The 25802-nt window shown below is 41.8% G+C and overlaps 1 protein-coding gene across 1 annotated transcript in view; it reads left to right on the plus strand.

Moving 5' to 3' along the window:
- PTPRJ (protein tyrosine phosphatase receptor type J) overlaps positions 1-25802 on the plus strand; it is a gene marked incomplete at both ends in the record, with an annotated part of 67636 nt that overhangs the window by 23205 nt on the left and 18629 nt on the right. Inside the window, 7 exons of the mRNA XM_079537407.1 lie at positions 19051-19069; positions 20474-20626; positions 22223-22483; positions 23045-23311; positions 23871-24137; positions 24406-24666; positions 25228-25494. Of these exons, the coding sequence (XP_079393533.1) occupies positions 19051-19069; positions 20474-20626; positions 22223-22483; positions 23045-23311; positions 23871-24137; positions 24406-24666; positions 25228-25494 (1495 nt within the window). The remainder of the gene's footprint in view (positions 1-19050; positions 19070-20473; positions 20627-22222; positions 22484-23044; positions 23312-23870; positions 24138-24405; positions 24667-25227; positions 25495-25802) is intronic.

The raw sequence follows: 25802 nt of genomic DNA on the forward strand, positions 1-25802 counted from the left end.
CGTACTTCCACATGTAAATCTTTTCATGTCACACTTCTGTGTGCACACAGATGAGAAGAACGGTTCTCAGGAGCGATTCAGCCACGCCATTAGATGATTTTCAATTGTAAATCTGAATTGATTGAAAAATAACAAAACAAACACAAACAGAAGCACCCAAAAGCAGGGTTTGAGTAGAGTAACACTGCAACTTGTATTGCAAACAATGCATTTAATGTACCAGCCACCAAGGCACCGCAGGTAGAAAGCTGTGGCCCTGTGTGGGGCAACCACAGGACAGCTTCATGGCCGGGGCCTGAACAAAAGATGCGTCAGTGTTTTTATCACAGGGAAATGCCTGTGCTCTGGTGCAGGGTTTTAAGCAGTATGCTTACTCTGGAGCTTAATACGTGAAATGGCATGTTCAAAAAGCTTCTTTAGATTTCAGTTTTGAAAATGGTTTGGTTTAGAACGTTGTGGAAAGCCACAAAATTAGCAGAGCAAATAAAGAGGAAACAGTGCTGACAGGTTTCTTTTTTTTACCATAATTATTAAAAATACTGGCTTGTTTAAAAAAAAAAAAAAAAAAAAAAGCCTCACAGTAATGGCTATAAACTGCAGCAAGAGAACCACAGCAGTAAAAGAAAATCTTGATCTGTCCTCATGTCCAGCTTGTCAGAGGCTGAGTGAAACTCACTTCTACAGTAAGCCCTAAGTTAGGAGGGAGATTACTTGTATTTACTGTACAGCTTTTGGGAAAGGAGAAGCCGAAGCAATGTTTGGATATGATGAGAGCTGGTACCCCCAGAATTCGGTTTGTAGCTGGTGCAAAGTCTCCTGCATGTCATTGGTTCTTTTAATTATTGTTATTTAGAACCGAAATATATCTAATGCTGTAGTTTCCTTCCGATGTTCCTTTGCCACGTGCTCAGTGCCCAGCAGCTTGCAGCTGTTTTAAGGCAGACTGTTACTTTAAGAAAGACCTCGGAAGTTGTAATGCTGAAAGCTGCAGGCTGTGTGACATTGGGTTACGTGAGGGAAATGAGGGTCAGAGAGGTCCTTTCTGGATAGATTTCAGAAAAAGACATTTCTAAGCAATTCCTACTCTTGTCCCGGAGAAAATAAAAGCTGCATTGCCTGCTGCTTTTGCCTCATAGCCAAAATGTTCCAGATCTCCTGACACTTGTTAAAGCTTGCTAATCAGCCCACTGGTCAGCTTGTAAATGTAAGGCAGGATTTAAGTCTCCTTCTACCTGCAAAAGGAAAGGTGATTTAAAAAAAAATGATAAAAATGCAGGCTTATGTACTGAATGCCAGCTTTGCTCCCACCCAACTGTGTGAAGCTCACAGATTCCCAGCTGGCCCCCCAGCCTCTTGCTCAGTGCTCGTTCCAGTCCAGAGCCGATTCTGGCCAGCTTCAAAGAATGTACTTCAAAGGCTTTTGGCAGATGCAGAGCAGCATGGGCTGAGGTTGTAGTTTCCAGCTTCAGCTGAACTAAAGAAGTCTTGGCTTCTTGGGAGTCCTGTTTTATTTTCCTGTTACTTACTTGATGCAGAGCAAAATGTAGGCTGCTTTTATGAGAGGCGTTGGGGGTGGGTGGCATTCACCCTTCACTTGCATCTTGAGGGAGAAGAGCTGCTTTAGGGTTCCTCCCCACAAAACCCGACAACCTGAAGCCAAAATTTTAAGGCAGGAATATGCAACAGAGCACATACTGCGCTGCACCTGGGTAGGTATGTCCCACTCTGGCAGAGCAAAGGAGCTTGGAATTCAGCAGTGGAGAGAAATTCCTTATTCCCATTTCCTCAATATATCAGGATCATCTTTATAACTGAAGAGCAATACTTGATCCTGCCATTAAGGGATTTCATTCTTTCCTTTTTTTTTTTTTTCTTTCCCCCCCACCAATGAAGCTCATCTGATTTTAACTATGATATTTTCTTATAAAGCTCTAGTTCCTCTTCTCAGCTTCCTGACATCTTTTCAGCAACTTCCTATAACTTTAGCAACAATCAGCCCCAGAGAAGTGACATGCATGTCCTGCAAAAGTTGCTTACAGTATTATTGGGAAATGCTGCTTATTCTGGGTGTCAAATGTCTTCTTGCACAAGGGGAGAGTGTAGGTTGTGCTGGTGAACTTGTTCTGGAAATCTTGAGCAAGCTAGAGGTTGGAGCAGCCTTCTCCTCCTTGGACAGGAGTGATCCCCTGTGCAGCAGGGTGGGACCTGGGTCATGCAGAACAAGAACAGGCCCTGTTGTATCTTCCTTCCTTAAAATCCTGGTTTCAGGTTGTTGAATTTTGCAGAGAGGGACCCTTGTTCTCCTCAACCCTGGAGCATATGTAATGTTTCATAGAATCATAGAATGGCCTGGGTTGAAAAGGACCACAATGCTCATCCAGTTCCAACCCCCTGCTATGTGCAGGGTCGCCAACCAGCAGACCAGGCTGCCCAGAGCCACATCCAGCCTGGCCTTGAATGCCTCCAGGGATGGGGCATCCACAGCCTCCTTGGGCAACCTGTTCCAGTGCATCACTGCTCTCTGTGTGAAAAACTTCCTCCTAATAATGTCTGCCAGTGTTCTTGATATAAAAACAATTCTGGCTTCAGCTGAGAGAAGCAGAGTAACAGCGGTGTTGGGAAAGCTTCTGAAAATTCTCTTCATAAAAATAAGGTGGGCAAGGGGGGAAAAAAAAACAGTTTTGTGTGAGGTACTCAGCATCCTTCATGTGGAGATACAGAAGTATGTCAAGTGCAGACCTTAGTGTGTTTCCACATCCTATGGTTTCTCAGTGTTAATGGTTTCCTTTAAGGCAGTGGCCCTGGGGTGTGGTGTGGTTAGTGCTACACACTTGCCAGGCTATTTGTGTATTTAGAGCCTCGCTCTTGGCAGTGTGCTGCGGGGGAGGACAGTGGGGGAAAAATGCTTGAAGTGGTCATTTTATTCTTTCCCTGTTATTCTAAAGCACATCTCTTCATGAAGGAATGAGAGGTGGTGGCACCTGCAAAAGCTAGAACTTTACTGCTTGGCCTGAGTATTCATCCAGAACTAATAGGAGGAAAGAGAAAAGATCTCAAATGCTGATTAGTTTTTTTTTTTGTTTTTTTTTAAGCCATAAATACTATTTTCATATGTAAATACTGAACAGATTTTCTTCCCCTCTTTATGCAGTAGCCATTAGAAGCTGGGAGCTAAGAGCCTGATCCTGACAAGCACCGTGTCTGCCCTTGCAGCCAGAGCTGGGGATGTTTGTAATTCTCCACCCCAGCCTGGCATGTGCCACTGGCTGGGACTTGTGTGCTGGAAGATATTATCAGACAGGAACTTTTGATTCATTTTCATGAAGGAAATTTAAAAAAAAAAAAAAAAAAAAAAAAAAAAAAAAAAAATCAGGGAGTACTGGCTCCAGTCATATCACTGAGATCTTTCATTGTCTTAGTCTTGTTTTCAGAAGCCTTGATGCTGACTGGTGATTGAAAAAGCTGTGCCGCAGGGTGGAGGCTTTCCTCTGCTTCTGCCCAGCCACTCGTGCCAGGCGGCTGCGGATCCACCCGCTCAGGGCTGGGGCTGCCAGCTTGGCCAGGTGTCAGAGCCACGGGGAAAAGCAGTGCACAGGAGCCCTTGTGCGGAAGAAATGCAAAATCAACCCTTGCGGCTGGGCCCCTTGCTATGTTTATCTATTTATCATTCTTTGTCTTCAAGGGCTACCCATTTGTGGAGATTATAAAGATGTAGGAATTGGACAAGCTTGGATAAATGGACTGTTTTCAGGTGGTTGCAGGCTTGTGGCCTGAGCTCTGGAGCTGAAAACAGCCAATCTCTTGAGTAATTGCTGGCACACAACTCGGTATAAAGCTCCTTGAAAGCTGTATTGTTATAGTTTGGTTTATGTATGGCCACTTTCTAACTACCTGTAACACAATATTTTCTCTTCTTACATAATAACAATAAAGATTGCTCTTCAAGCTCAGCTCTGAAGGTTGGGTGTGCCACAACTAGGTCATGCCTATGAGTGTGGTTTCTCCAAATATCCCAGGTTGGATAATTCTGCTTCGCTGTATGTTTATCAGCCTGCCTTTATTAGTGTTAATCAGAGCATTGCAATGTGATCTCACTGCTGTCACTTTGTACCATTGTCCTGCACATAACCTTGATTAATGAGGTGACTTTTGGAATTAACCTCTTGTTACTTTTGCTTGTAAACAAAAGCGGTATTCAATGTGTATCTCCGTCCCTGGGATGTTGTTTTCTGCGAACATATTACAGATGTCCCTATCTGATATACAGGCTTGCTGAGTAGCATTATACTCTTAAGTCATAGGAAATAACAAATAACATTCTTACTATTGCATGCTGAGTGCTTTTGAGTGAGGAGAATGTATGGGCTGACTCTGATAGAGGAACTCAGTGCTGTTTGCTGGATTACAGCTATGCTGTGGGATTATGTAGAATGCTAAGCAGAAAGAAGAGGGAACACTTTCTGCCTTTAGTTCATACTTAACTGCCTCCGTACTCCTTGCAAACACATGCCTTTCCCAAGCACAGTAACATTTATTCATTGTTTTTGCACCCAGGGCAGTTGGTGTCTAGGTGTTAAATGAAATGCGGATGTGTCCCAGGTTCACCCTCCTGTAACTGCCCACAGTTCCACACTGGCTGTACTTTGGATAATATTAAAGAAGAAATTCTGTGTCTTCATTTTTGCACTTGGTGAAATAGAGATAGGAAAATAACTTACATTTGTTATTCAAAATTTTTGAAGAGAGAGGAAAAAGCTGTGGCAATTCATGCAAGTATTTGTGTGTGTATCTTAAAAAAAAAAAATTAAAAAAAAAAATAAAAAGGAAAGCCCAGCCTGGCTAGTTTCAAGTTGATTTGACTGGTGTGACCTCATGTTGGAGTGGTTCAGCTTGGGCTTCTTGCCTGTGTGGTTTGTGTTTTAAAACCAAGAGCCGCAGGGGAAGAGAGCAGGAGAGGAAAGCTGCCCGTCCTTTCCCCCAGGGGTGCTTCACCACGTGTCTCTGGTTGAAGCCCTTTTTCCTCTTTCTTCCTTGCAGAAGGAATGTGTTCTGAGCTCAGCAGTATTTGAGGGCAAGTGGGCATGCAGCAGTGGATGGGTCCGAGCCGTGCCAGCAGCTCTTGGAGGGGAGCCCTGCAGACAGCTCAGCACCACGTGTGAAACATGGACCTGCATGGAGGAGGCTTAGTCTGTGGCCGGGCAGCAGGGAGACTTCGACCTGGATCTGCTGCGTGCCAGCTGAGGGCTGCAACTTCTTGGCTACTGGGAGCTGCTTCCACCGTATTATGGCTGAATGTGGCCCTTTGTTAGACTGGCTTTTATTCTCCGCGCTCAGAATCTGAGTGTTTTGTTGCAGTCAAAATAGTCCCTTGCAGAATCTCCTGTGCTAGTTTCAATGCAAGTCGGAGGGCTTCGTCCTCAAGTGAACCCTTCTGTAAGTTCAGCCCAAACTCATGAATAGTTTAGTCTTCCCTGAAACTGTTTTTTGATGAATAACTGATTCAGCAAGGAAAAAAAAAAAAAAAGATTCCATGCAACAACAGTAATATCAACATCTGCTAGGCCTGTTTCTTTATTTTTGCCTTTGGGATTGCCACAAGTGATGTAGATCCAATTCATCAGATCTGTAAACTTGAATCCATCAGATGAGCAAAGTTGGATTTTTTTGTTTTTAAAGGCTGTAGCTTTAAAAAGAGAGCTCATCACCAAAGTCTGTGACTGCAGCAGAAGGAACTAGCTCACATGGAAACACAAACAAGGTATCTAACAGGCACTATAAACTCTCTATAGTAATGGAGGAAATGATTAGTTATTTAAAACCCATCCTTACTCAAAGCAATTCTGGCTTTCAGATGTTTGTTCAGTGTTTGAAAAGAAGAAGTTCTGGTTCTGTATTGGAAAGATACTTCTGCACATTGTCTCGCTCAGAAGGTAATGTTCTAGTCTGGTTTGAGTTGTGTAGCTGTGCAGGTGCCATGTCTCCGGGGTGACCAAACCCCTGTGTGCAGCAAGGTTTTCTGATAGCTGTTATAAGAGACTCTGATGTACTCCGCTGATGAAATAGCAGTAAAATAGAATTAATTTAAAAAGAAAGGAAGAAAGAAAGAAAGAAAACAACAACCAAAACCAGACTACATAATACATAAGTGAAGACTTCAGATGGATACATGAAATATGGCAACATCCTGTGGAGATGTTGGAAAGGTGAATGAAGGAACAGTGTAAAAGCTTAAAAAAAATACACTTCTAGCATATGTTAAATGGGGAAAAAAACAGATATCCATTAGTAAAATAGACAGTGGTGTTGTGAAGATTGAGAAGATTCGTGAGACCTCTTAGTGACAGGTGTTTTCAGAGATGTTTCCATTTAATTCCTGCCTTTTATTATGGCACTTGTGGTTTTAGTGCAGAGTGGGTTTTGTTTGTTTTTAACCAGCCATCTTGGGAAATGGCTGATATGATTGATCATATGTGATATAGTATATGATATGGTTAGAACTCATCTTTTTTGCCAACTTCTGTGACCTCTGTGGGTGTCTGTGTGGGAGCACACACTTGCTGGTCTTACCTCTGAAAGCAAGAAACCCCTTGGTTCTCCAAGTGCTCCTCAGTTTGTAAGGCCTACTCTTTGATAAGTAACTCTGAGAGGCAGAGTAGGGGGCTGTGCTGTAAATTTTGAAGTCTGGATATGAAGTGGGCTCTGAACACAGCCTTCACAACATGCAGTTGCTGTCAGAAGAAGCATAGGCATAAAACCAGCTGTATGGTACAGGGAAGAAAGTATTTTAACAGTAAGTCTTAAAAGGTTATGAGTCATACAAGCAAGACACACCACTAGAGTAGAAAAAGAGATTTCTTTATGAAGATGTTCAGCCCTCAAGGCTTGTCTGGACATTGTGTCCTGTGGCAGCTGGAGTCTCATGTGCCCCAATTCCACTGAATGAAAAAAAAAGTTTGTGGGTATATCTCCATTTTAATAGCTTGAGTCGGGTGATGGATCAGGCATCTTTCTAAACTGAAGTCTTATTGGCAGTAGTGAATTCAAACGTATGTATTTCTTGGTCAAATGAAAAGTCTTTCAACTTTGCACCACGCAGCCTGCATGCAGTGAGCAGTAGTCGATAGTTTGGCCTGGCTTGCTTTGCCATTCAATGAAGGGTCTTAGGTCTGAATCCTTCATCTTGATAAAACAATCAGCAGTCCTTGTTTGTGGGATGTCCCCTTGCTGATGCTGAAGCATGAGGACCAGGTTCTGCCCTGTGGCCAAAGGATGAGACTCTGAGTGTGGATCAAACCCTGCTGGCACCTCTTGCCAAGACTGCAATTTTGTCAGTGCAAATTGGTTGCTTTTGGTTGGTTTGTGTGCTCTGGTTAATCTGCTGTACTGTGATTGCTCTAACTAGCAATAAAGCAGCGTTTCCTAGAAATGATGAGGCTGCTATAGCCCGTGAAAGACATGCTGTTTTTTCTTGATATCTAATCATGCCTGTAAAAGTTTTTATGTTCTTTATTCAAACCTGTTTTTTGGGTGTCACGTTTCTGTCAGCATTCTATAACTGTTGCATCCTGACTATCTCTGGTAGAGGGGAGAGAGGCATAAAGAAATCCAGCCTCTGAATCATTCTTGGTTTAACCTTTAGCAGAAGGTGGGGAGAGAACATGAGGCCACTAAGAGGGCCGTTAAGGGAAGGATGTGTGGAAATCCATGCAACCACATCTATTAGAAGATACAAGTGAAGAAAGGGGTGTTAGCAGCACTGGAATGTGGGTGCTTCTGCTTTACTCTTACCTCTGTCCATTGCCTGCTTGCTCAGTGCATGTGAACAGTCACACAGAGGGGAACAAAGGTCGCTTAATTATTTATCCTCTCTTATGCAAGGCTTTAACTTTCACTCAGAACTCCAACTTAACGTTCCTTAGTGCACTAAACTATAAGGATGTTTCACTGACCGAAGAAGATCACACTCAGCAGAGTGGTGCAAAAATCTGTGTAACTGCTGTTTTATATTGTGCTTTATGGGCTCTATTGGTAGTGAGCAGTAGCTTATAGCTGATTACAAATATGTATGTTATGCCCCTATAACCTAGGAGAAACGTGGCTGTGACATGAGCAAGTACAACAGATGATTTAGTTCTGTAATGAGCTTGGAAATACAGTGCTGGCTTGTGAGGACTTAGTTTGTCTTTGAGGTAATGCTAATTTAATGTTGCTTTTGTGGTGGATGGGGCAAAGCTTCATCTTCCTGATTGGTGCACAGTAAAATGCATCATAGTGAACTGCAGGGTTTCGCCTCTGCCCTTCTCTGACTCCTTCTCCGACTCCTTCTCCGACTCCTTCTCCGTACCTACAGAGACACTTAAAGGGAACTCCTATTCAAAGCTTTGAATATTGCCATATGTTGGTAATATAACATTGAAAAATAGATTTAACAGACCGATTAAAATCCTATTTGTGGCCAGGGTCTGTGTTAGTGCAATGCTTGTGAGTTGTTTTTTATGGCCTTACCTTGCTGCTTTTTCTTTAAAGCATGTAAGTAATAGCAGTAATTGTGCTGCAGCTGTGCCTGGGTGTGTATGTCTGTTTCCTCTCTGAAAATGACAGAGATGTTGTACATCAGCTGCTGTGAAGTGTGAAACATTAAAGATTAAATGTCAGGCCAGAAAAAAAAAATCTCTGGGGTGAGAATCTTCTACTACAATTTGTTATAGGTGTTGTTTAACATCTGTAATGTTTTAAATCCATATGAGCTTGTAGGTTCATAAATTACAAAGTTCTTGTCCTCGTAGGTTTCCAAGGTATTTGGTGATGTGGAAGAACGGTTGTTTCCACAGTTTAACTCGAGGTTGGAATGATTCTGGAGAGGAAGTAGTGGTATTTTTCAGTTTCCATGTTCGAGGTACGTTGAGGACATTGAAACAACAGAGAAAGTATCAAATCAGAGACACTGGCTGAAAATTTGGTGAAATAAAATCAAATCTGTTCTTCTGGCATTCAGTTTTATCAGAACTATTCAGGAACTATTTTGCTTTTGCTGAAGATGCAACAAAAATTAAGCTCATCCTTTAGGATGAATTGTTGTGACTGGTTCTAGTACCTGCTATTCAGGTATTCATTCAGCCTGCTATTCATTCAGATGTTTTGTATGTTAGTGTTAAAAGACACTTGTCTGAAATGCATAAGGGATATCTGGGGGATATCTCCAAGCTTGAATTTCTAACTGTCCCAAATGCATTTGTTCAAAAAGAATATGTTTATGTAGGATGGTAGTATAGATAGATAGGAAGAACAGAGGCACCAACGAAGCCTCCTCAAAAGAGTTCTTCTGTGCTGTTAGCACCTGATCAGTATTAGCCCTTGCTGTCTCACTTTCTTTCAGTCACAATGGAGAGAACAGTTGATACTACAGACTCATCCAAAGTGACACCCTTCCAAAATGCTTGGAGAATAGCACTACACTTCTTGTTGCCTCTTCTGGTTTGCCATTAGTTGTAGCACTGTCAAATGTTGTTGAGATAAAATTACTCTTAATAGTAATTATATTCAAATATTTTAAATATTTTTCGAAGGCAGACTTAAGCAGAAGACTGTCTGTGTAAAAAGTGTATGTCTGCCTTCAAAAACACATCTTGTGTAGTAACTTTCTTTAAAAACTCCTGTAGGTTTGAAAGTTGGCAAGAGCTAGCACTGATGAAAGGAGAATTTCTAATTGAAATTGTTATGTTTCATTACTAAATTTGCTGCTGGCGGATATTAATGTATGGTAACACAATCAGATTAGATGAAATAGATCGCCTTAAGGAATGTTTGTCTTAGTTGTGCTTTTAAAAGCTTGTTTTCAGTAAGTTTTTAATGCAAACTTTGAATTTGTTCATTTGGGCAGTGCAGACGAAAGAGATGCTTTTGTATTCTGGTGATACAGAGAGAGAAAACTTGTGATTGCACAGAAATAGCAAAGGCAGTGAGAAGCCGTATTGGTGGTGGCCAAGCAAACACAGCACACAGATGCAATATATGCAATTTGTTCTTGAAATTAACATGCTTTTCTTAAGACTAGCAGTAAGTAACATAAACATATCTTCCTTTTATACTTAGGAGTTTGAAGCAAGTTACTAGGTAACAGATCCATATCAGAGCTAAGCTAAGCATGCAGATCAGCAGAAGCTCCTTCATGTATCTTGGAAGGAGAAAGAAGCCATGGATGTGATTTTTTAGAGTAAAAAGTTTGCAGCTGGCATGGGGCCACAGTGTTGGATTGATCTCTGGCAGCGACGCCACATCACCCAGCCTTCTTCCACCATAGCTCATCCTCACAGATGGCCATGAAGTTGACCTTTTATAGACGCATCTATTGACCAGGAGAGAGAGAGAGCCTGAGTTGTTGTCAGTGAATAACTTCTTATCCAGTATTCATAGAGGCAAGTCTGGCAATGGGCTGATGGCAGAGCCAATTCTCATTTCTGTTTCTATTCAGCTTCTGTTCAAAGGGGAGGAAAAGAGAGACTCTACCAGAGCCCTGGATGAACTTACTGGAGCCATACAATAGTCCTTTTGTTCCCTCTGAGGAGTGCTACTACATGTTTTGAACATTTGTAGTCCATTTGTCTCTTGCTACAGTTTAAATTCTTTAAAGGATTAAATGGGTTGATAGTTGCAGGCAACTTAAAGGGTGTTCCCCTCTGTGCTGGTGTTGCTGCATGCGAAAAAAACAGTGGAAAAACATTGTTTGTTTGTGATAATTTGATCCTTGTAGATCAGCTGAAACTCACTCTAAACTGGGTTGGAAAAGATTTAGCTGCACATCTTCTCTATGAGGAGATTTGCTTTTATTTTGAAGAAAAATGATCAAATACCACTTCACTATTAGGGCCCATCAAAAACATAGGTTCACTGCAGAACATTGCAGCTGACGATGTGGGACGTAGTACATAACCACTATGAAGAAATGGTAAGGTGCAGACGATAGCTAACTGTATACAATTACTTCCCTTGTGACAGGTTTGTGATGCTTGAGGATGCTCTCAGCCTGCCTGAGCCAGCCAGGCATGGTGACCTTAGCTCCCATGACCCGTAGATCAGCTGACATTACATCTTCATCCACCCGTTGTGCTCCAGCACAGTCATCCTTAGCCTTGTGCTTTCCAGTATCCGTCAACTTTGGGGAAAATTCAGCCATATTACACTGTGTTAGTTGCTCAGGCTGAAGTTTGATGGTTTTACTGGGGCCTCTAGTGGTGGGACGGCTGCATCACCAAACCAGAGCTACGCTTACGGGCTGGCCTGGAAGGATTGCTTTCCTCCCTCCCTTTGAGGAGATTTACCCAGCTAAAGGGCAAGAGGAATGCAATAGAAATAATTCATTTGCATTCTTATGCAGCGTTTTACATAGAGTTAGAAGAGAATGTGCTGAGGGAGCATAAATAAACAGCAATAAACAGTAACAGAGCATGAAGGAGGAGATGAAGGTTAGCCTCAGAGGTCTGTGTTGGGCAATCGTCACAGGATGGTTTCTCCCAGCTCCACACCTCATTGCTTTTTAAATTAGGACATTTTCAGGAGCTCAGTAAGGGAAAAAAAAAGATTAACGGTACAAGGAAAGGTTTAGAAATGAGGCAGGAAACAACAAGCCTTTCTTGTACTGACATTAAGACTGCCACAAAAGGATTTGCTGTCTAGCAAGGGAGTTTTGAGCTCCTTATGAGAGCAAGCTGAAGGCTTTCAGAGGCTGTAGTTCTCTTGCCCCTCAACAGAGTGTCATACATAAAAAGCTGGGTCTTTATTTCATTTGTAAATCAACTTTTTCTTCATGTTGTATTTGAGTTTTTTGTATTAGTTTTAAAATCCCTTCTTAGCTAACCTTACATGGAAAACTTTTGAACCAAATCCAGCTCAGTGTTGTGAAGTACTTTTTAACACTTCCCCTGAGCAAAGACTTGATGGAGTCCAAAGTGTCCAACCTGGGAAAGGGAAATCTACTTTGATAAGAGGGAAATCAGAGCCTCAATTGCTCTCAGCCAAACAGATCTGAAACAGGGCTCTGTCAGGAAATGCCCCTCATTTTCATGGCTGTGCTGTGAAGGCCAGCCAAGTGTTGGCTCTGGTGTACATTTTCCATGTTGTCTGGGTGGCCAACCCTGCTGATTTTGGGTCAGTTAGCATTGTGTCATTGCCACAGGAGTCTTTTTTTTCCTCTCTTTTTTTCCCCATTTTTCATTGTATCCTACTTCTTCCAGGGTGTGTCTTAGCAATGACTCAGAGTGCAAAAACAGTGCTGTTAGGCTGAATGCAGGAATGTGTCTTGTTCATGTAAAATAAAAGTTGATGCTGTAAACTCTTCATTTTGGAAGAAAATGGCAATGTTAACTGAAAATTCATATCAAGAGAAGAGTTCTTCTGTTTGGTTATTTGTTTAATACCCAACTGTGCTTTCCATGGATGCTGATGTGATAGGCAGCTTGAATGTGGTTATAATCTGTTTTTCAGTAAGTAGCTGTTTTAAATATTACTCACTGCCATTGCTGAATAAGCACACTGTTCTCTTTGTAAGGTCCTTCAGCAAGACCATCGCTGAGGAGATGTTACAAATGAGACTGATGCAATTATGCAGAGAACTTAAAACTCCTGAAACCACTCAGCCTTTCTCTGGCATGACGTTTTGTGTTGCTTTCTCAGCTGGATAACTGCAGGATGCTTGAAGAGCTGCTAGCAAACCATGAGATGATTTCCAGCACCTGTGGCCTGTAACTGCTCAGGGCCTGCAGGTTTGGAGGAAATGTAAATGAGCTGATTGGCTGCACACAAAAACCTTAAATTGCTTTCCAGTCTGAAAGCCATTGTAAAGAGGTCTGATGGTGCTTCCCGTGGTCAGGAGTAAGCAGCAAGAGAGCAATCAGTTGCAATGCAGTAGTGTTTGGTATCTGAGCCTGTTATCATCTCATTTGCTGCCAGAATCTGTGTTTCTTGGTCTTAGGCGTCTCTGTTGCTTGTTTTGTATGTGCATGCTCAGATGAATCATCACTTGGTACTAAACCACAGGAAAGCTTTCCTGAGAAATCTTTCCATAAAGGTAGGGCTGAGGAAGGAGAAGCAGCTCTAACAGGAGCAGTTCAAATGAGATCCATTCTGTGTATTTTCTCTATTTCAGATATGTTGCCCAGAAAATTCCTTCTTCCTACATTAGGCATCTGAGAAGCAGATACAGGTCAAATTTGAAGAAAAATCAAGAGAGGAAGGAGAAAGAGGGGTGTGTGTTTTTCCAGTGTGTTTCACTTCAAATTTCCATTCAGTGTCTCCTTTTGACTTTCCTAAGAGTTGTTGTCTTCCACAGCATTTTTCATTCACTGGAAGTGTTGCGCAAATGAGAATCTCCTAATTTGTTTTCATAAAAGCCAGTGGAAAAACCTAGTTGGTTCTACTTTGGTGAAAAGCTTGTTTTGGGAAAGACAGAATTTACAAATGTCAAGAGTCGAATATAAATGCATGGAAAGTGGAAATAAAATTTCTTCTTTCACATAACTTCCTAATAGCTCAGAATAGCTATGCACAGTTGTGCACGGCTACTGACTGCTTTAGGGTTTTGCATAGCTTCCTAAAACACCATGGTGTCCTAAGGGCGCCCAGCCCTACCCAATTAATAACAAACATCTGCTCATTTTTCTTTCTTCTGAGCTTTTGGACCTCCAGCTTGCCCCGTGCATTCAGTAGCAAATCTGCTCGTTTAGGCTAAATGAAGAGAAGACTCCAAATATCTCACATGAACTTACTGCGCTGCTCCTAAACTGTGAGCTTTCTTTTTCCTCTGGATAAACGCACTTAACTCAAACATTCTGTGTAACAGTGTTCTGTGGGTAAGCCGTGAGCGCCTGCTGAAGATACTGGAGGGGAAACATGTAAAGCTGACACAGACTGCATCATATTTTCAGTTTTGCATTGAAAGGGAATGGATCATTGAGTTATTCTAGGGTTATTTAAATTGAAAAGCCTGTTGTAGGTTACAATTAGAAGGATTTAGCATGACATTTTAGGAAGAAGTTGGAAAATAGGGCGAAATACCATGGCAGTATATTTTAGTTCATTTTCTAGTATGACTTTTTTTTTTTTTCAATCCCAAAAGCCAGAAGCTGCCAAAGTAAGGTATATTATTTGAAGTAGTTCACATAGGTGCACATGCACCTACTAAGGAAGAACTGCTTTTAATTACCAATTCAAATTATCTCATTTCTGTTGTCCTGTGCTGTAAGTCTACAAAATTCACTTATTTAGCCATAACATGGAAATAAATGCAGTGAAACACCCTGAGATGGCTTGAAAGAGGTGAGAATGTTGCATTGGTCCAAACCCCAGCCAGCCCTTTGGTATTGTTATGTCCTGCAGGAAGGTGTCTGCTGGTTTAGACTTTTAGACTTCCAAACATTGGGAAGATGCTCACAGCTGGAATAGCAGTCAGTGCCTTACAAGTCCTGGAAAATGGGCAAATATAGGAAAGCCTTATCAGCCTGAAGATACAATACCTGGGCAGTATCAGTGGCATTATCACAGGGCTTCATGGCCCAGGGTTTAATTTTCCTGGGTCTAATGTTCACTTATTTTGTGACTTTGAGCAAAACCTTTCTGTAAGAATGCTATCTGAATAAACCTATGGCAAGTATGAAATACTCCACATGGCAGAAGGGACTGGAAGTAATGGAGTTATTACAGCTTAATGTTTTGTCAGCTGGGCAGTGAGGACTGATAATGTCAGTAAAGTGAAGCCTGGAGTGTTAGAATCATGGTCATTTCAGTGCGTTGGCTTGCCCTGAAGTTCTTAGTTACAGCTGTGAGACAGGGTAGTTACAGCAGGTGGGCATAGCAGGGAAAAAAAGAAAGTATGACCACTGTTACCTGACTACTGAGCTTAAACAGCTGATCACTTGATTGCTGTTGCTTTTGTGGAGGGGTTCTCATATGGAATTTGAATCTCTTTGGAGTCTTTGGAGACTGCTGAAGTCTGTGATGAACAGATCTCTGTGATAGTTCAGTGGTTTTGATATGGAGTTCCTCCAAACCCGGGAGGGTGGATAGGTGAAGATGTGGAGGTACATGTGTGAAAGACATTTAGCTTTTTTTTTTTTTAGAGCATTGTGATTGGTTTCCTGGCTTTTTGCATCTGGGTCATAAGCAAACAAGCAACAGCAAGCAGCAGCCCCAGGTGTCTTCTTAGGAAGGATTTGTGGCTAAGATAGGATTTTTTGGTTTGCTCACGCTTCAGCTGTTGAGCCAGCTTCCTGACCCTGCATTTACATGAACCAAACCACGCCGTGTATTTTGGAAACCTAAGCACCCCAGGGAGATGGGTTGCTGTATACAAGGGTTTTCCCCCGGCACAGGAATCCTGACTTTGCAGGGTGCAGTTTAACAGCATAGCTAAGTTGATCAGAAGTCTCACTGCCAGCAGAAGGGGAGACACTGTTGTCCTCCCTGCTGCTGCTGCCTAGCTCTATGGCAGGAAGCTTTTAAATCCTCCTCTTTGAGTCTAATCAATCATCGGTGGGATTTGGGCTTCTCAGACACCTGGAATTTTTGGAAATGGTTTCCCACAGCTCATCTTAGTTTCTTCATTGGTAAAATCATGTGTGATAATAATGGTTCCTCAATTAGGCGACCCACTGTTTATCTGTAAAGGATGGAGCTGAACCCTGCATTTGTTACACACCACAGACTCCTGGATGATGAAATACATGTGCAGGAAGTGCAGGATAGACTTTGTGCAAGTGAGTTATTCAGCTCCTCTGGAAAGGCACACCCTTTGATTAGACTTTGTGTGGCTGTGTGGCAAAATGAAGACTCATTTGCCACAGCTGATGACAGTGAGAAGTTTGTGTATATGCACCTCTCCTGTTGTTTACTTCAAATGTTCGGTATTTTGTGTTTAACTGTCTTTCTTTTCTTGATTTATTGAGTGTTTCCTAGCTCTTCCCAAGGACAGAAATTCTCCCCTGCAAATTCCAGCAAAAAACTTCACAACTCTTTATACATGTATAATACAGATCAATGTAATTGAAAAGAAAAATGGAAATGGCGGGGTTCTGGGTATGTCAGATGTGAACACACGGAGAGTCAGGTGTTCAGCATGAATGTCCCCTGAAATAATACACAAATGTTTTGTATAAACAGCATTTCAGTAAGTAATCATGGGAGGCCAGGAAACAGTTCACTTGATGGTTGCAAAATGCAGCACGGAATGACTGAGTCAGGCTGACGCTTAGGACTGGGATCACTTGTTTTGCGTGGTTTTATGTTCCATAAGGAGGCCTGCCTGCTGCCAGCACAGAGTGCTTCATTGGATTTGGTTAGCACATAGGTTTCTGGAAAGTCAGAAAGATATTGTGAGACTGCTGAAGTCTGTGATGAACAAAAGCAAGTAAAATGGAAGGAAGATGTTGATTCATCACAAGACAGAAGTTTTGGCATAATTTCCTCTTTGTTACTTGAGCATCATTAACAAAACCCATGTGTGCCCATACAGCCGAGCTCTTAGCAGCTCGGTAGGAAGCTGCCATCGAATCAGCTGCTTGTAGCTGGGGGTAAAACAGGGATCAACATGCTTATTGTCTGGGCTGACAGGGGAGGAATGGGGAGGTGGGGCAGGGGAAGCAGGGGCGTGGGGGGCTTGGTAGCATCATAGCTATTTCTCAGCCTTGTGATGCCTTTTGTTGCTACTACTCAGGAAAAATGCTGAAACCCTGAACTTGAAGTTAGAGAGAAGGAAATGAGAAATGTGAGAATTTAATAACATTGGAATCTTCAGGGTTTTACAGAAGAAGTAGAAACTTAAGAACACTTTGTGAGTTGTATTAGATTTTTGCTGGTTTGCTTGTAAGGCTATAGAAATCGCTGTTGGTATACACAGTTCTGTCACATTTTTGGTGTTTTTTTTTTGTTTTGTTTTGTTTTGTGGTTTTTTGTGATTTTGCTTTCTTATTAAACATAGAATCTTTCTGACTTGACTTCTAGGTTGCCCTGCATTTCAGAGAATCTCTCCTCTTGCTCATGATTCAGTATCTGTTTCCAGACAGCATAGACTCAGTTCTGAATGCTGCACAGGAGTGTTTTCCTGCCTCAAGTGGCTTTTTCCTTTGTAGTCACTTCTTCCTTGGCCACTTTCTTGCATCAGAATATACACTCTTGACCTGAGTACAAATGAGCATGCTTTCTCATTTCCTAATGCCCTAGCAATTTGCCTGGGCTCTCAAATGTTCAAAAGGGTTGACAATGAGCTTCATGTTTGTGTGTCCTTTGTGCCCTAAGCTGTCAGTAGGGCTGCTCTGGAGAAGATCAAGAGTTGGTTCTCTGCCTCTTAGAAACACTCTTTTGCCTTGGAAGTGTGACCTAACTTTTTGCTCTGGTGTTGAGACCAGCACAGTCTGAAGGTCTGTCACTACTGCATGTATTTCTCATTATTGTAAAGCTTGATGGTTTTGGTGTTTTCTTTGCTGTGCTGCTTCTAGTCAGCTGGTCTACATCATCTTTGTAGAGGCTATTTGTAGCCTCAACAAGATGCCATTACATCTTTTAACCTTTTGAGACCCTGATGCCAGGAGCCACTGCTGAGGGAACTGGTTGTGGCAGCACAGGGCTGAGAGGTGTCTGATTTGCTGCTCTAAATTTACATTGTCTTTGTGATGTAGCTGCTTATTTTGAGTTGGCTCATGGAACTGCAGAAACAGAGTGACTGAGAGTGAGGGGGACCCTGGAGAATAACCAAACCTTCTCCCACCGCCTGAAGCAGGTTCACCAGGAGCGGTTTGCAGACCTTTGCTTGCTCATCGCATTGCTGGGTGGTAGCAGCCCAGTCTAAGCGAACAGAAAATAGTTCAAAACTAGAAGCACTTCAGATAAGCACATCAACTTTTGCAATCAGCAGCCTTGGTGCTTTGACTGACTAATGCACCGTGCAGCATAAAGCTAAATTGGATTTTCTAGGGGCAGTGTGTTATGAGGTCCAGTCAAAGGACCAGCCCTTCTGCAGACAATGGGAGAGCAGTTGGGAATGCATACAGCTTCTGGTTGCCCACACCACAATGCTGGAAGACAGAAACCTTCCTGGCATGAGGGAAATGCAATCTGCTGGTCCCCAGCACCAAGCTGCCTGTTGTTGGGATACGTATCTCTTCCTGCTTTTCTTTGCCTTTTTGTGAATATGTTTGCAAGGTGAATAGTTGTATTTAATCCCTGATACAGTTGCTTCAGTAATCTCCTGTTTGTTGTGTGACAAAAGTGACTGCAGTCAGTTGGTGTCAGCTTGCTGTGAGAGTCCCAGGAATCAGTTTTCCTCGCAAGAGCTTTCGGACCTTTTCATTCACTCCTTACAAGCATTTTGTGCTGCCACCTGGAGGGAGGTGAAGAGCAGTTAACAGACCAGTTTGTGGCTGTTAACGGGAAGGGAAATGGCTTATTTGGGACCAAAAGAGTGAAGTTGGAAGACCAAAAAGCATTTTCAAAGCAAAATTCTTGTGAGTGTCACTAGGGATAGTTCCAGATTGCAGTTAATTGAAAACTACTGATGTTTTATTTGTATGTATACACTTATAAACTAGTATTCAGAACATATACAATGACTTTTGAACTTGGACTTCACTGAGAGGGGTTTTTCAGATAATGCAAAATATTGTTTTGTGAGAAGCAGTAATAAATAATGTTTATGCTGCAATAGGATCAGAGAAAAATCTCTGCAGAAAAAAAAAAAGACCCTCTAATTGTCACTTATCTCTTTTTGGTGGGGTGATGTGGAGCCTACCAACAAAAGTCTCTTTTCACTAAGATCTGGCTTTGATTTTTAAATGTCTACGTGTAAAACAGCCACTATATGCACTGCAAGATAGATTTATTTATTTTTTTTTTTGACAAAATAAACTCTGCTCTGTTCAGAGGAAATAAAACAGAGAAGCTGACATTTTGCCATCACATTTGCTTTTTCTCTGTGATAGATGGGTGTATTTTTGGTGCTGTTGGATGTTAATGGATTTTTTAGTAGCTCTGAAGTTTTAATCTCTATTATTTGGTTTTGTTTTCCAGGTCAGATGTACAACTGCCTGTAAGTATCATTCTCTCATTTTGTTATATATATATATATATATATATACAGATACACATATATGTTTGTATGTAACTTCTGCTCTCTTCTCCTGTAAGGAAAATAAAGCAGTATCAGGTAAAAAGCTGCTGAAAATCATTTTTAGAAGTAGCATTCAAAAATGTGAACTCACTTCTTTTTAGTGACAATAGCTCCAGCAGTGCATTTAGGGATACCTTATAATATTAAAAAAAAAAAAAAAAAAAAAAAAAAAAAAGCATTTTAATTCCATTGCTTTTCAGTTGTAAACAGTTCTGGTAAAATCAAATACAGATTTAGCATGAGTGGAAAGATGGGAAAACACATAAAAACAAAGCAAAAGAAGCCACCACCCCAGAGCAAAAGAAAAAAACAAACGAACAACAACAACAAAAAAAAACCAAGACTCCCAAAATGTTGCTTTGAGGAATTTTTGGAGTGTGACAACTGCTGTTCTTGTCAGAATGACAGCATTTCATGTGTCAAAAATTTCCCAAAGTACTGCTAGGTGAGAACTACCTGCATATTGAATGTCAGACTTAAATGAGTTGGCCTTTAAGTTTTAGGGCCGAACTAAACTGAGAGGGATAAACTCACCTTTTACACTGCTTTAAGAGAATATGTATAGTTCTGAAGGAATTGTGAGTCTGGCTTGTAGAGCTTTCTTTGCTTTCACTTTTTATGTGAATCCGCATCTCTATCAGCTCCAAATAAATACAGAAATTATGATTCTGTTTGTTTTCCACTACTTCCAAACCAAGAATCCTGTTGTTCATGGCCACCTTTCCTGAACTTGCTTGCAGTGTGTGTTGCTCATGAAACAGTATTTCAGCTTCAACTAAGATAGTAATTCTTGTGTGTAGCTAAATCAACTCTCCTTGCTCACTGGGCTGCACTCCGTCAGCCTAAGGTTTCCTGTAGCTGTCTGATATCTCTGCCATGTGGGAATACAGTGTGTGAATACCACATCTCTTTATTTTCTCATCTACTGATGATAAGAGACCAAATCACTGGTGCCAGGTTAAGTAGAGCAGTTAGCTTTATGTGATACGTGAGAAAAATGCACACGTGGAATGTGTCTGTAAGTTCATTTGATTATTTTCCATCAAAACTGCACTGAAATAAAGAGCAGATCATGGGTAGCCTTCATTCAGTCTATGAGTTGAGTTAGTAAATCCTGAAATCTAATCTGATCTAATACAAATTGACAAAAGTTAAAGCTGGTGAAACCAGGAAACATAAAGAGAAACAAACTGGGAGAAAGGAGGTGATGTTGGATCTCTATTAATATCTATCAGGATATCTATTAATGACTGTATTTTGCTCACGGGGAATGCAGAAGTTTTGTAAAGATATTTATTGCTTTTTATGTTTTTTGCCTTTCAGGCACTGACAACTGTAGCTTGAAAAACATAACTGAAGAAATGGGAACCAGTAGTAATGATGAATTATCAGTGAATGCTACAAGTGGGAACAGGAGATTATCAGAGGATGTGTCACTATCTGGCAGGGCGATGAGTGATCAGAACAGCGTAGCACGTAAGTGATTTGGAATGTTGGTGGGATGTGAATGATCCTTCAGGGTTTTTTGTGTTTTTATGCTATGTTAGCTGTTTTAGTCCAAACTTTTATCCAGAGTGCAAAGATCATGTCTGGAAATGGATCCCAGTGTTTTGCTGGAGTAGAGAATGAGACAAAGAAAAGTATTTACACAGCTAACTGAAAGTGTAATATAACACTGTGATTGTAGCATGGTCCTGAAATAGTTTGATCACTGTTAGAACTGAGTTCCTTCCCCTGACTATTATGGGAATGTAGTATTATGTGAAAATATACGTAAAAATATTATTAGATTTTTGCAGTACAGCTGCAGTAGTTCAAATATACAGTGACCTACAAATTTGAAACATATATGTGTGACAGAGTACAGCTGAAATAACCTACTAGAATCTAGAGGAAAGATCTGTGAATGTTGCAGCTCGAAGGACCCCTTGGGATAACCAGGTTAGGAAAGCATAACAGGCTGCATGGTCCAATCTTTCTCACCAGTTTGCATGAAGTTAACACCTGACACATGAAAGACATCACTGCTGCACCAAGACAGCTTTAATGCTTGAGATGAAACTTCAGGAGTTGGAGTATAAAGAGTAGATCATAGAGCTAGTAAGCATGCTATACAAGATACAAGAGCAGCTTGATTAGAATAGCAGTTAGCCAAGGAAAAGACAAAGCTCTATCAATAAGATAGCTGGAAGAGGAACACTACACATTTGCTGTGAGCAGATGATCTTCTGTTCACATTGATGGATTGTTGTCTTGCCTTTCCCAGAGACCAACCCAGTACTTGGTCTCGAGGCAGAATATGTTGGTGTGAATTCTGTCAACTTAAATTTGCCAACTTATATTTGAATATCACAGCTAATGACCCCTACACATACAGAATGAAACTTAGAAATAGTGTCTCCAATAGATATAAAACGTTAAGTATCACCAAAGCCAATATTACCAGGCTAATTCCTGGGATGTTGTAGTTCCACAGTCTTTGCTGTAGTGACTGATGGTCAGACAGAAGGAGAGGGAGCATCCAAAACATGTCACAAGTAAGTGACAGTTTCTTGCAGACGTGTTTCTGGTGGAATGAGTTTTGCTGTGCAGCACAACGCCCTGCATGCACGTGTGAGCAGTAGAAAAGAAGGAGAATTCCTAGGTCCTTCTGTTTTTCTTCCAGCAATAATTGATCTTCCTTATCTTTAGCTGTGCTGAGATGCACTATTTTTGCCCCATTCCCCTGCACCATTGTCTCCTTCCTGCCCACCTCTCCACATTCCCAAGGGAAACTGTGGGAATACTGGCACAATAGTCATGGCTGCTCTTGCTTCTGGATGCAGGAAGGAGATGAATCCCACTCAATATGCCTCTTCCACATTTTCCTCTTACAAGCCCGTTGATGGTAAAGCCTCCACGAACCTCTGGTGCTGTTGCTGTGGTGTTCTTGCACTCTGATTGATGAGTGATGTGAAGAAAGTGAAGCAGTGGTGTGTCTGTGTCTTTCCTGCATTTCTTGTCAGCAGATACTCTTTCTGTTCTGTTTGTGAGCAGATACAGTTTGATGGACTGTTGTCTTGCCTTTCCCAGAGCCCAGCAAGCTGTTTGATCTCAAGGCAGATTATGTTGGTGTGACTTCTGTCAACTTAACCTGGACAGTGAATGACACAGCTTCAGACACCTACAGATACAGAATAGAGGTTAGCAATGGGCACTCCGTTAGCAACGAGACATCAAATATCACTGAAACTGAAATTACTGGCTTAACCCCTGGGACGCTGTACACTTTCACAGTCTTTGCAGTAGCAGCTGATGGTGAGACAGAAGGAGCATCCATAAGCCTGTATACAAGTAAGTGACAGTTTCTTGCAGTCGTGTTTCTGGAGGATTGTGTTTTGCTGTACATGACAGGGCTCTGCATACCTGTGCAAGGCTTGTAATTCAGTGCTGGTGTGGGCAGAGGTGATGTTTTCATCCTGGAGCCCAATGCAGGCTATTTGCAAGACATGGGATATTAGAATGCAGCAGAAACATTGCCCTGATCTGACTGGTTTTGTAGCTTGCTCATTTTAATTGTATTCCTTCTGTATATTCTTCTCAGCCCTCATCTCTTTCATACCATCCTCTCTATATCTCCAAAAGAAATCCTGGCAGTGCTGGCACTGTTGTGATGTGTGCTCTTTCTGTGGAATGCCAAGTGGAGATGAATCCCACTCAGAATGACTTTTCTTTCAGTTTTCCCTCACAAGCCCATTTGTGGCAAAACTCCACGAGCCTCTGGTGTTCCTGCACTCTTACTGACAATTGACCAAAGGAAGTGAATTAGTGTCGTGTCCGCGTTGTTTTTTTTTCTGTCATTTTTGTGAGCGGATGCTCTTGCAGTTTGATGGATTGTTGTCTTGTTTTTCCCAGAGCCCAGTGCGGTGCTTGATCTCAAGGCAGAGTATGTTGGTGTGACTTCTGTCAACTTAACCTGGACAATGAATGACACAGCGTCAGCCTCCTACACGTATAGGATAGAGGTTACAAGTGTCTCTTTTAATGACAACCTGACATCGAACGTCAGGATGGCTGAGATTACTGGATTAATCCCTGGGACACTGTACAATTTTAAGGTCTTTGCAGTAGCAGCTGATAATCATACAGAAGGAGAAGGAGCATCCATTAGCCTGTATACAAGTAAGTGGCTGTTTCTGAGTTGTGTTTCTGGTATTTTGTGATTTGCTGTGCAAGCGTAGGGCTCTGCCTACCCGAATGAGGCTTCTAATTCATCACTGATATGTGCAGAGGGGATAGTTTCTCTCCTGGAGCACGTTGTGAGCAATCTTCCAAAGTGTGGGCTTTTAGAGTGCAAAAGAAGCACAACACAGATGATGTTTGAATTTGTCACCGGTGCCTGCAAAACAGAATTTTCCCAAGGACTTATCTCTCCCTAAAATCCGAGTGCTGGCACAGCGGTCAAGCATGCTGTTGATTCTGAATGCAGGAGATAGATGAATCCCACTCAAGATGTCTCTTCCTTACTTTTCTCTTACAAGCCCATTGATGGCAAATCCACCAGGAGCCTCTGGTGCTCTTGCCGTGGTGCTTATGCAGTCTTAGTGAGAAGTGATGTGAAGAAAGTGAAGTAGTCGTGCGTCTGTGGCTTTTTTTTTTCTCTTTCTTTGTTTTTCTGTTGTTGTTGTTTTTGAGTGGGTATTCTTGCAGGTTTAATGGAGTGCTGTCTTGCCTTTCCCAGAGCTCAGCCCGGTGCTTGATCTCAAGGCTGAGTATGTTGGTGTGACTTCTGTCAACCTAACCTGGACAGTGAATGACACAGCTTTGACTGCCTACACGTACAGGATAGAGGTTAGGACTGCTAATTCCGTTAGCAACGAAACGTCAGATATCAACAAAATTGAAATCACTGGGTTAATCCCTGGAACATCCTATAACTTCAAAGTATTTGCAACACCAGTCAACAGTACAACTGAAGAAGAAGGATTGTCCTTAAACCTGTACACAAGTAAGGAACTAATGGTGCCTCTCAATTCCAGATAAACTTGCAGTCTATTTTAAACAGCTCAGCTTTTAACCTTTGGTTTCTGATGTAACAGTGTTTCACAATGCAATGATCCTTTCTTCCTGGAGCTAGAAAAAAAAATAGGTTGGTGTTATTGAAATGCTGTATGGCTACAATTAGTGCTCAGTCAGCGTGGAATAAGGGAATGTGACTGGCATTTTTTCTCTCCGTAATTCTTTATCTTGACGGCTTGTTCTCCTGCCTTTCCTAGAGCCCAGCCCGGTGCTTCGTGTCATGGCAGATTATGTTGGTGTGACTTCTGTCAACTTAACCTGGACAGTGAATGACACAGCTTCAGACACCTACAGATACAGAATAGAGGTTAGCAATGGGCACTCCGTTAGCAACGAGACATCAAATATCACTGAAACTGAAATTACTGGCTTAACCCCTGGGACGCTGTACACTTTCACAGTCTTTGCAGTAGCAGCTGATGGTGAGACAGAAGGAGCATCCATAAGCCTGTATACAAGTAAGTGACAGTTTCTTGCAGTCGTGTTTCTGGAGGATTGTGTTTTGCTGTACATGACAGGGCTCTGCATACCTGTGCAAGGCTTGTAATTCAGTGCTGGTGTGGGCAGAGGTGATGTTTTCATCCTGGAGCCCAATGCAGGCTATTTGCAAGACATGGGATATTAGAATGCAGCAGAAACATTGCCCTGATCTGACTGGTTTTGTAGCTTGCTCATTTTAATTGTATTCCTTCTGTATATTCTTCTCAGCCCTCGTCTCTTTCATGCCATCCTCTCTACATCTCCAAAAGAAATCCTGGCAGTGCTGGCACTGTTGTGATGTGTGCTCTTTCTGTGGAATGCCAAGTGGAGATGAATCCCACTCAGAATGACTTTTCTTTCAGTTTTCCCTCACAAGCCCATTTGTGGCAAAACTCCACGAGCCTCTGGTGTTCCTGCACTCTTATTGACAATTGACCAAAGGAAGTGAATTAGTGTCGTGTCCGTGTTGTTTTTTTTTCTGTCATTTTTGTGAGCGGATGCTCTTGCAGTTTGATGGATTGTTGTCTTGTCTTTCCCAGAGCCCAGTGCGGTGCTTGATCTCAAGGCAGAGTATGTTGGTGTGACTTCTGTCAACTTAACCTGGACAGTGAATGACACAGCGTCAGCCTCCTACACGTATAGGATAGAGGTTACAAGTGTCTCTTTTAATGACAACCTGACATCGAATGTCACGATGGCTGAGATTACTGGATTAATCCCTGGGACACCGTACAATTTTAAGGTCTTTGCAGTAGCAGCTGATAATCATACAGAAGGAGAAGGAGCATTCACAAGCCTCTACACAAGTAAGAAACCATTAGTGCCTCTCAACTGCAAGTAAAGAAACAGTTTGTAACTGAGTCCTGCTTTTTTTCCTTTTTTTTTTTTTTTTTTTTTTTCCCAGCTTTGTACTGTTGTTCATTGCTGTGTTGCTTTGCTTCAGGTTCTTGTGAACATGAATGTCAAACAGTCTGTTAAAAAGATAAAGGGCTCAGTTTGTATGAGAGATGCCTGTAGAGCAGTTAGTCTTGAACAGCCTAACTGATGAGATATGTAGGAGTCTAGTTGCTACAGCAGCATGACCTTGTCTGGAGGTTAGGGCTGAACTGGCTCC

Source organism: Tetrao urogallus, assembly GCF_951394365.1.
Source record: "Tetrao urogallus genome assembly, chromosome: 6".
Classification (NCBI taxonomy): domain Eukaryota; kingdom Metazoa; phylum Chordata; class Aves; order Galliformes; family Phasianidae; genus Tetrao; species Tetrao urogallus.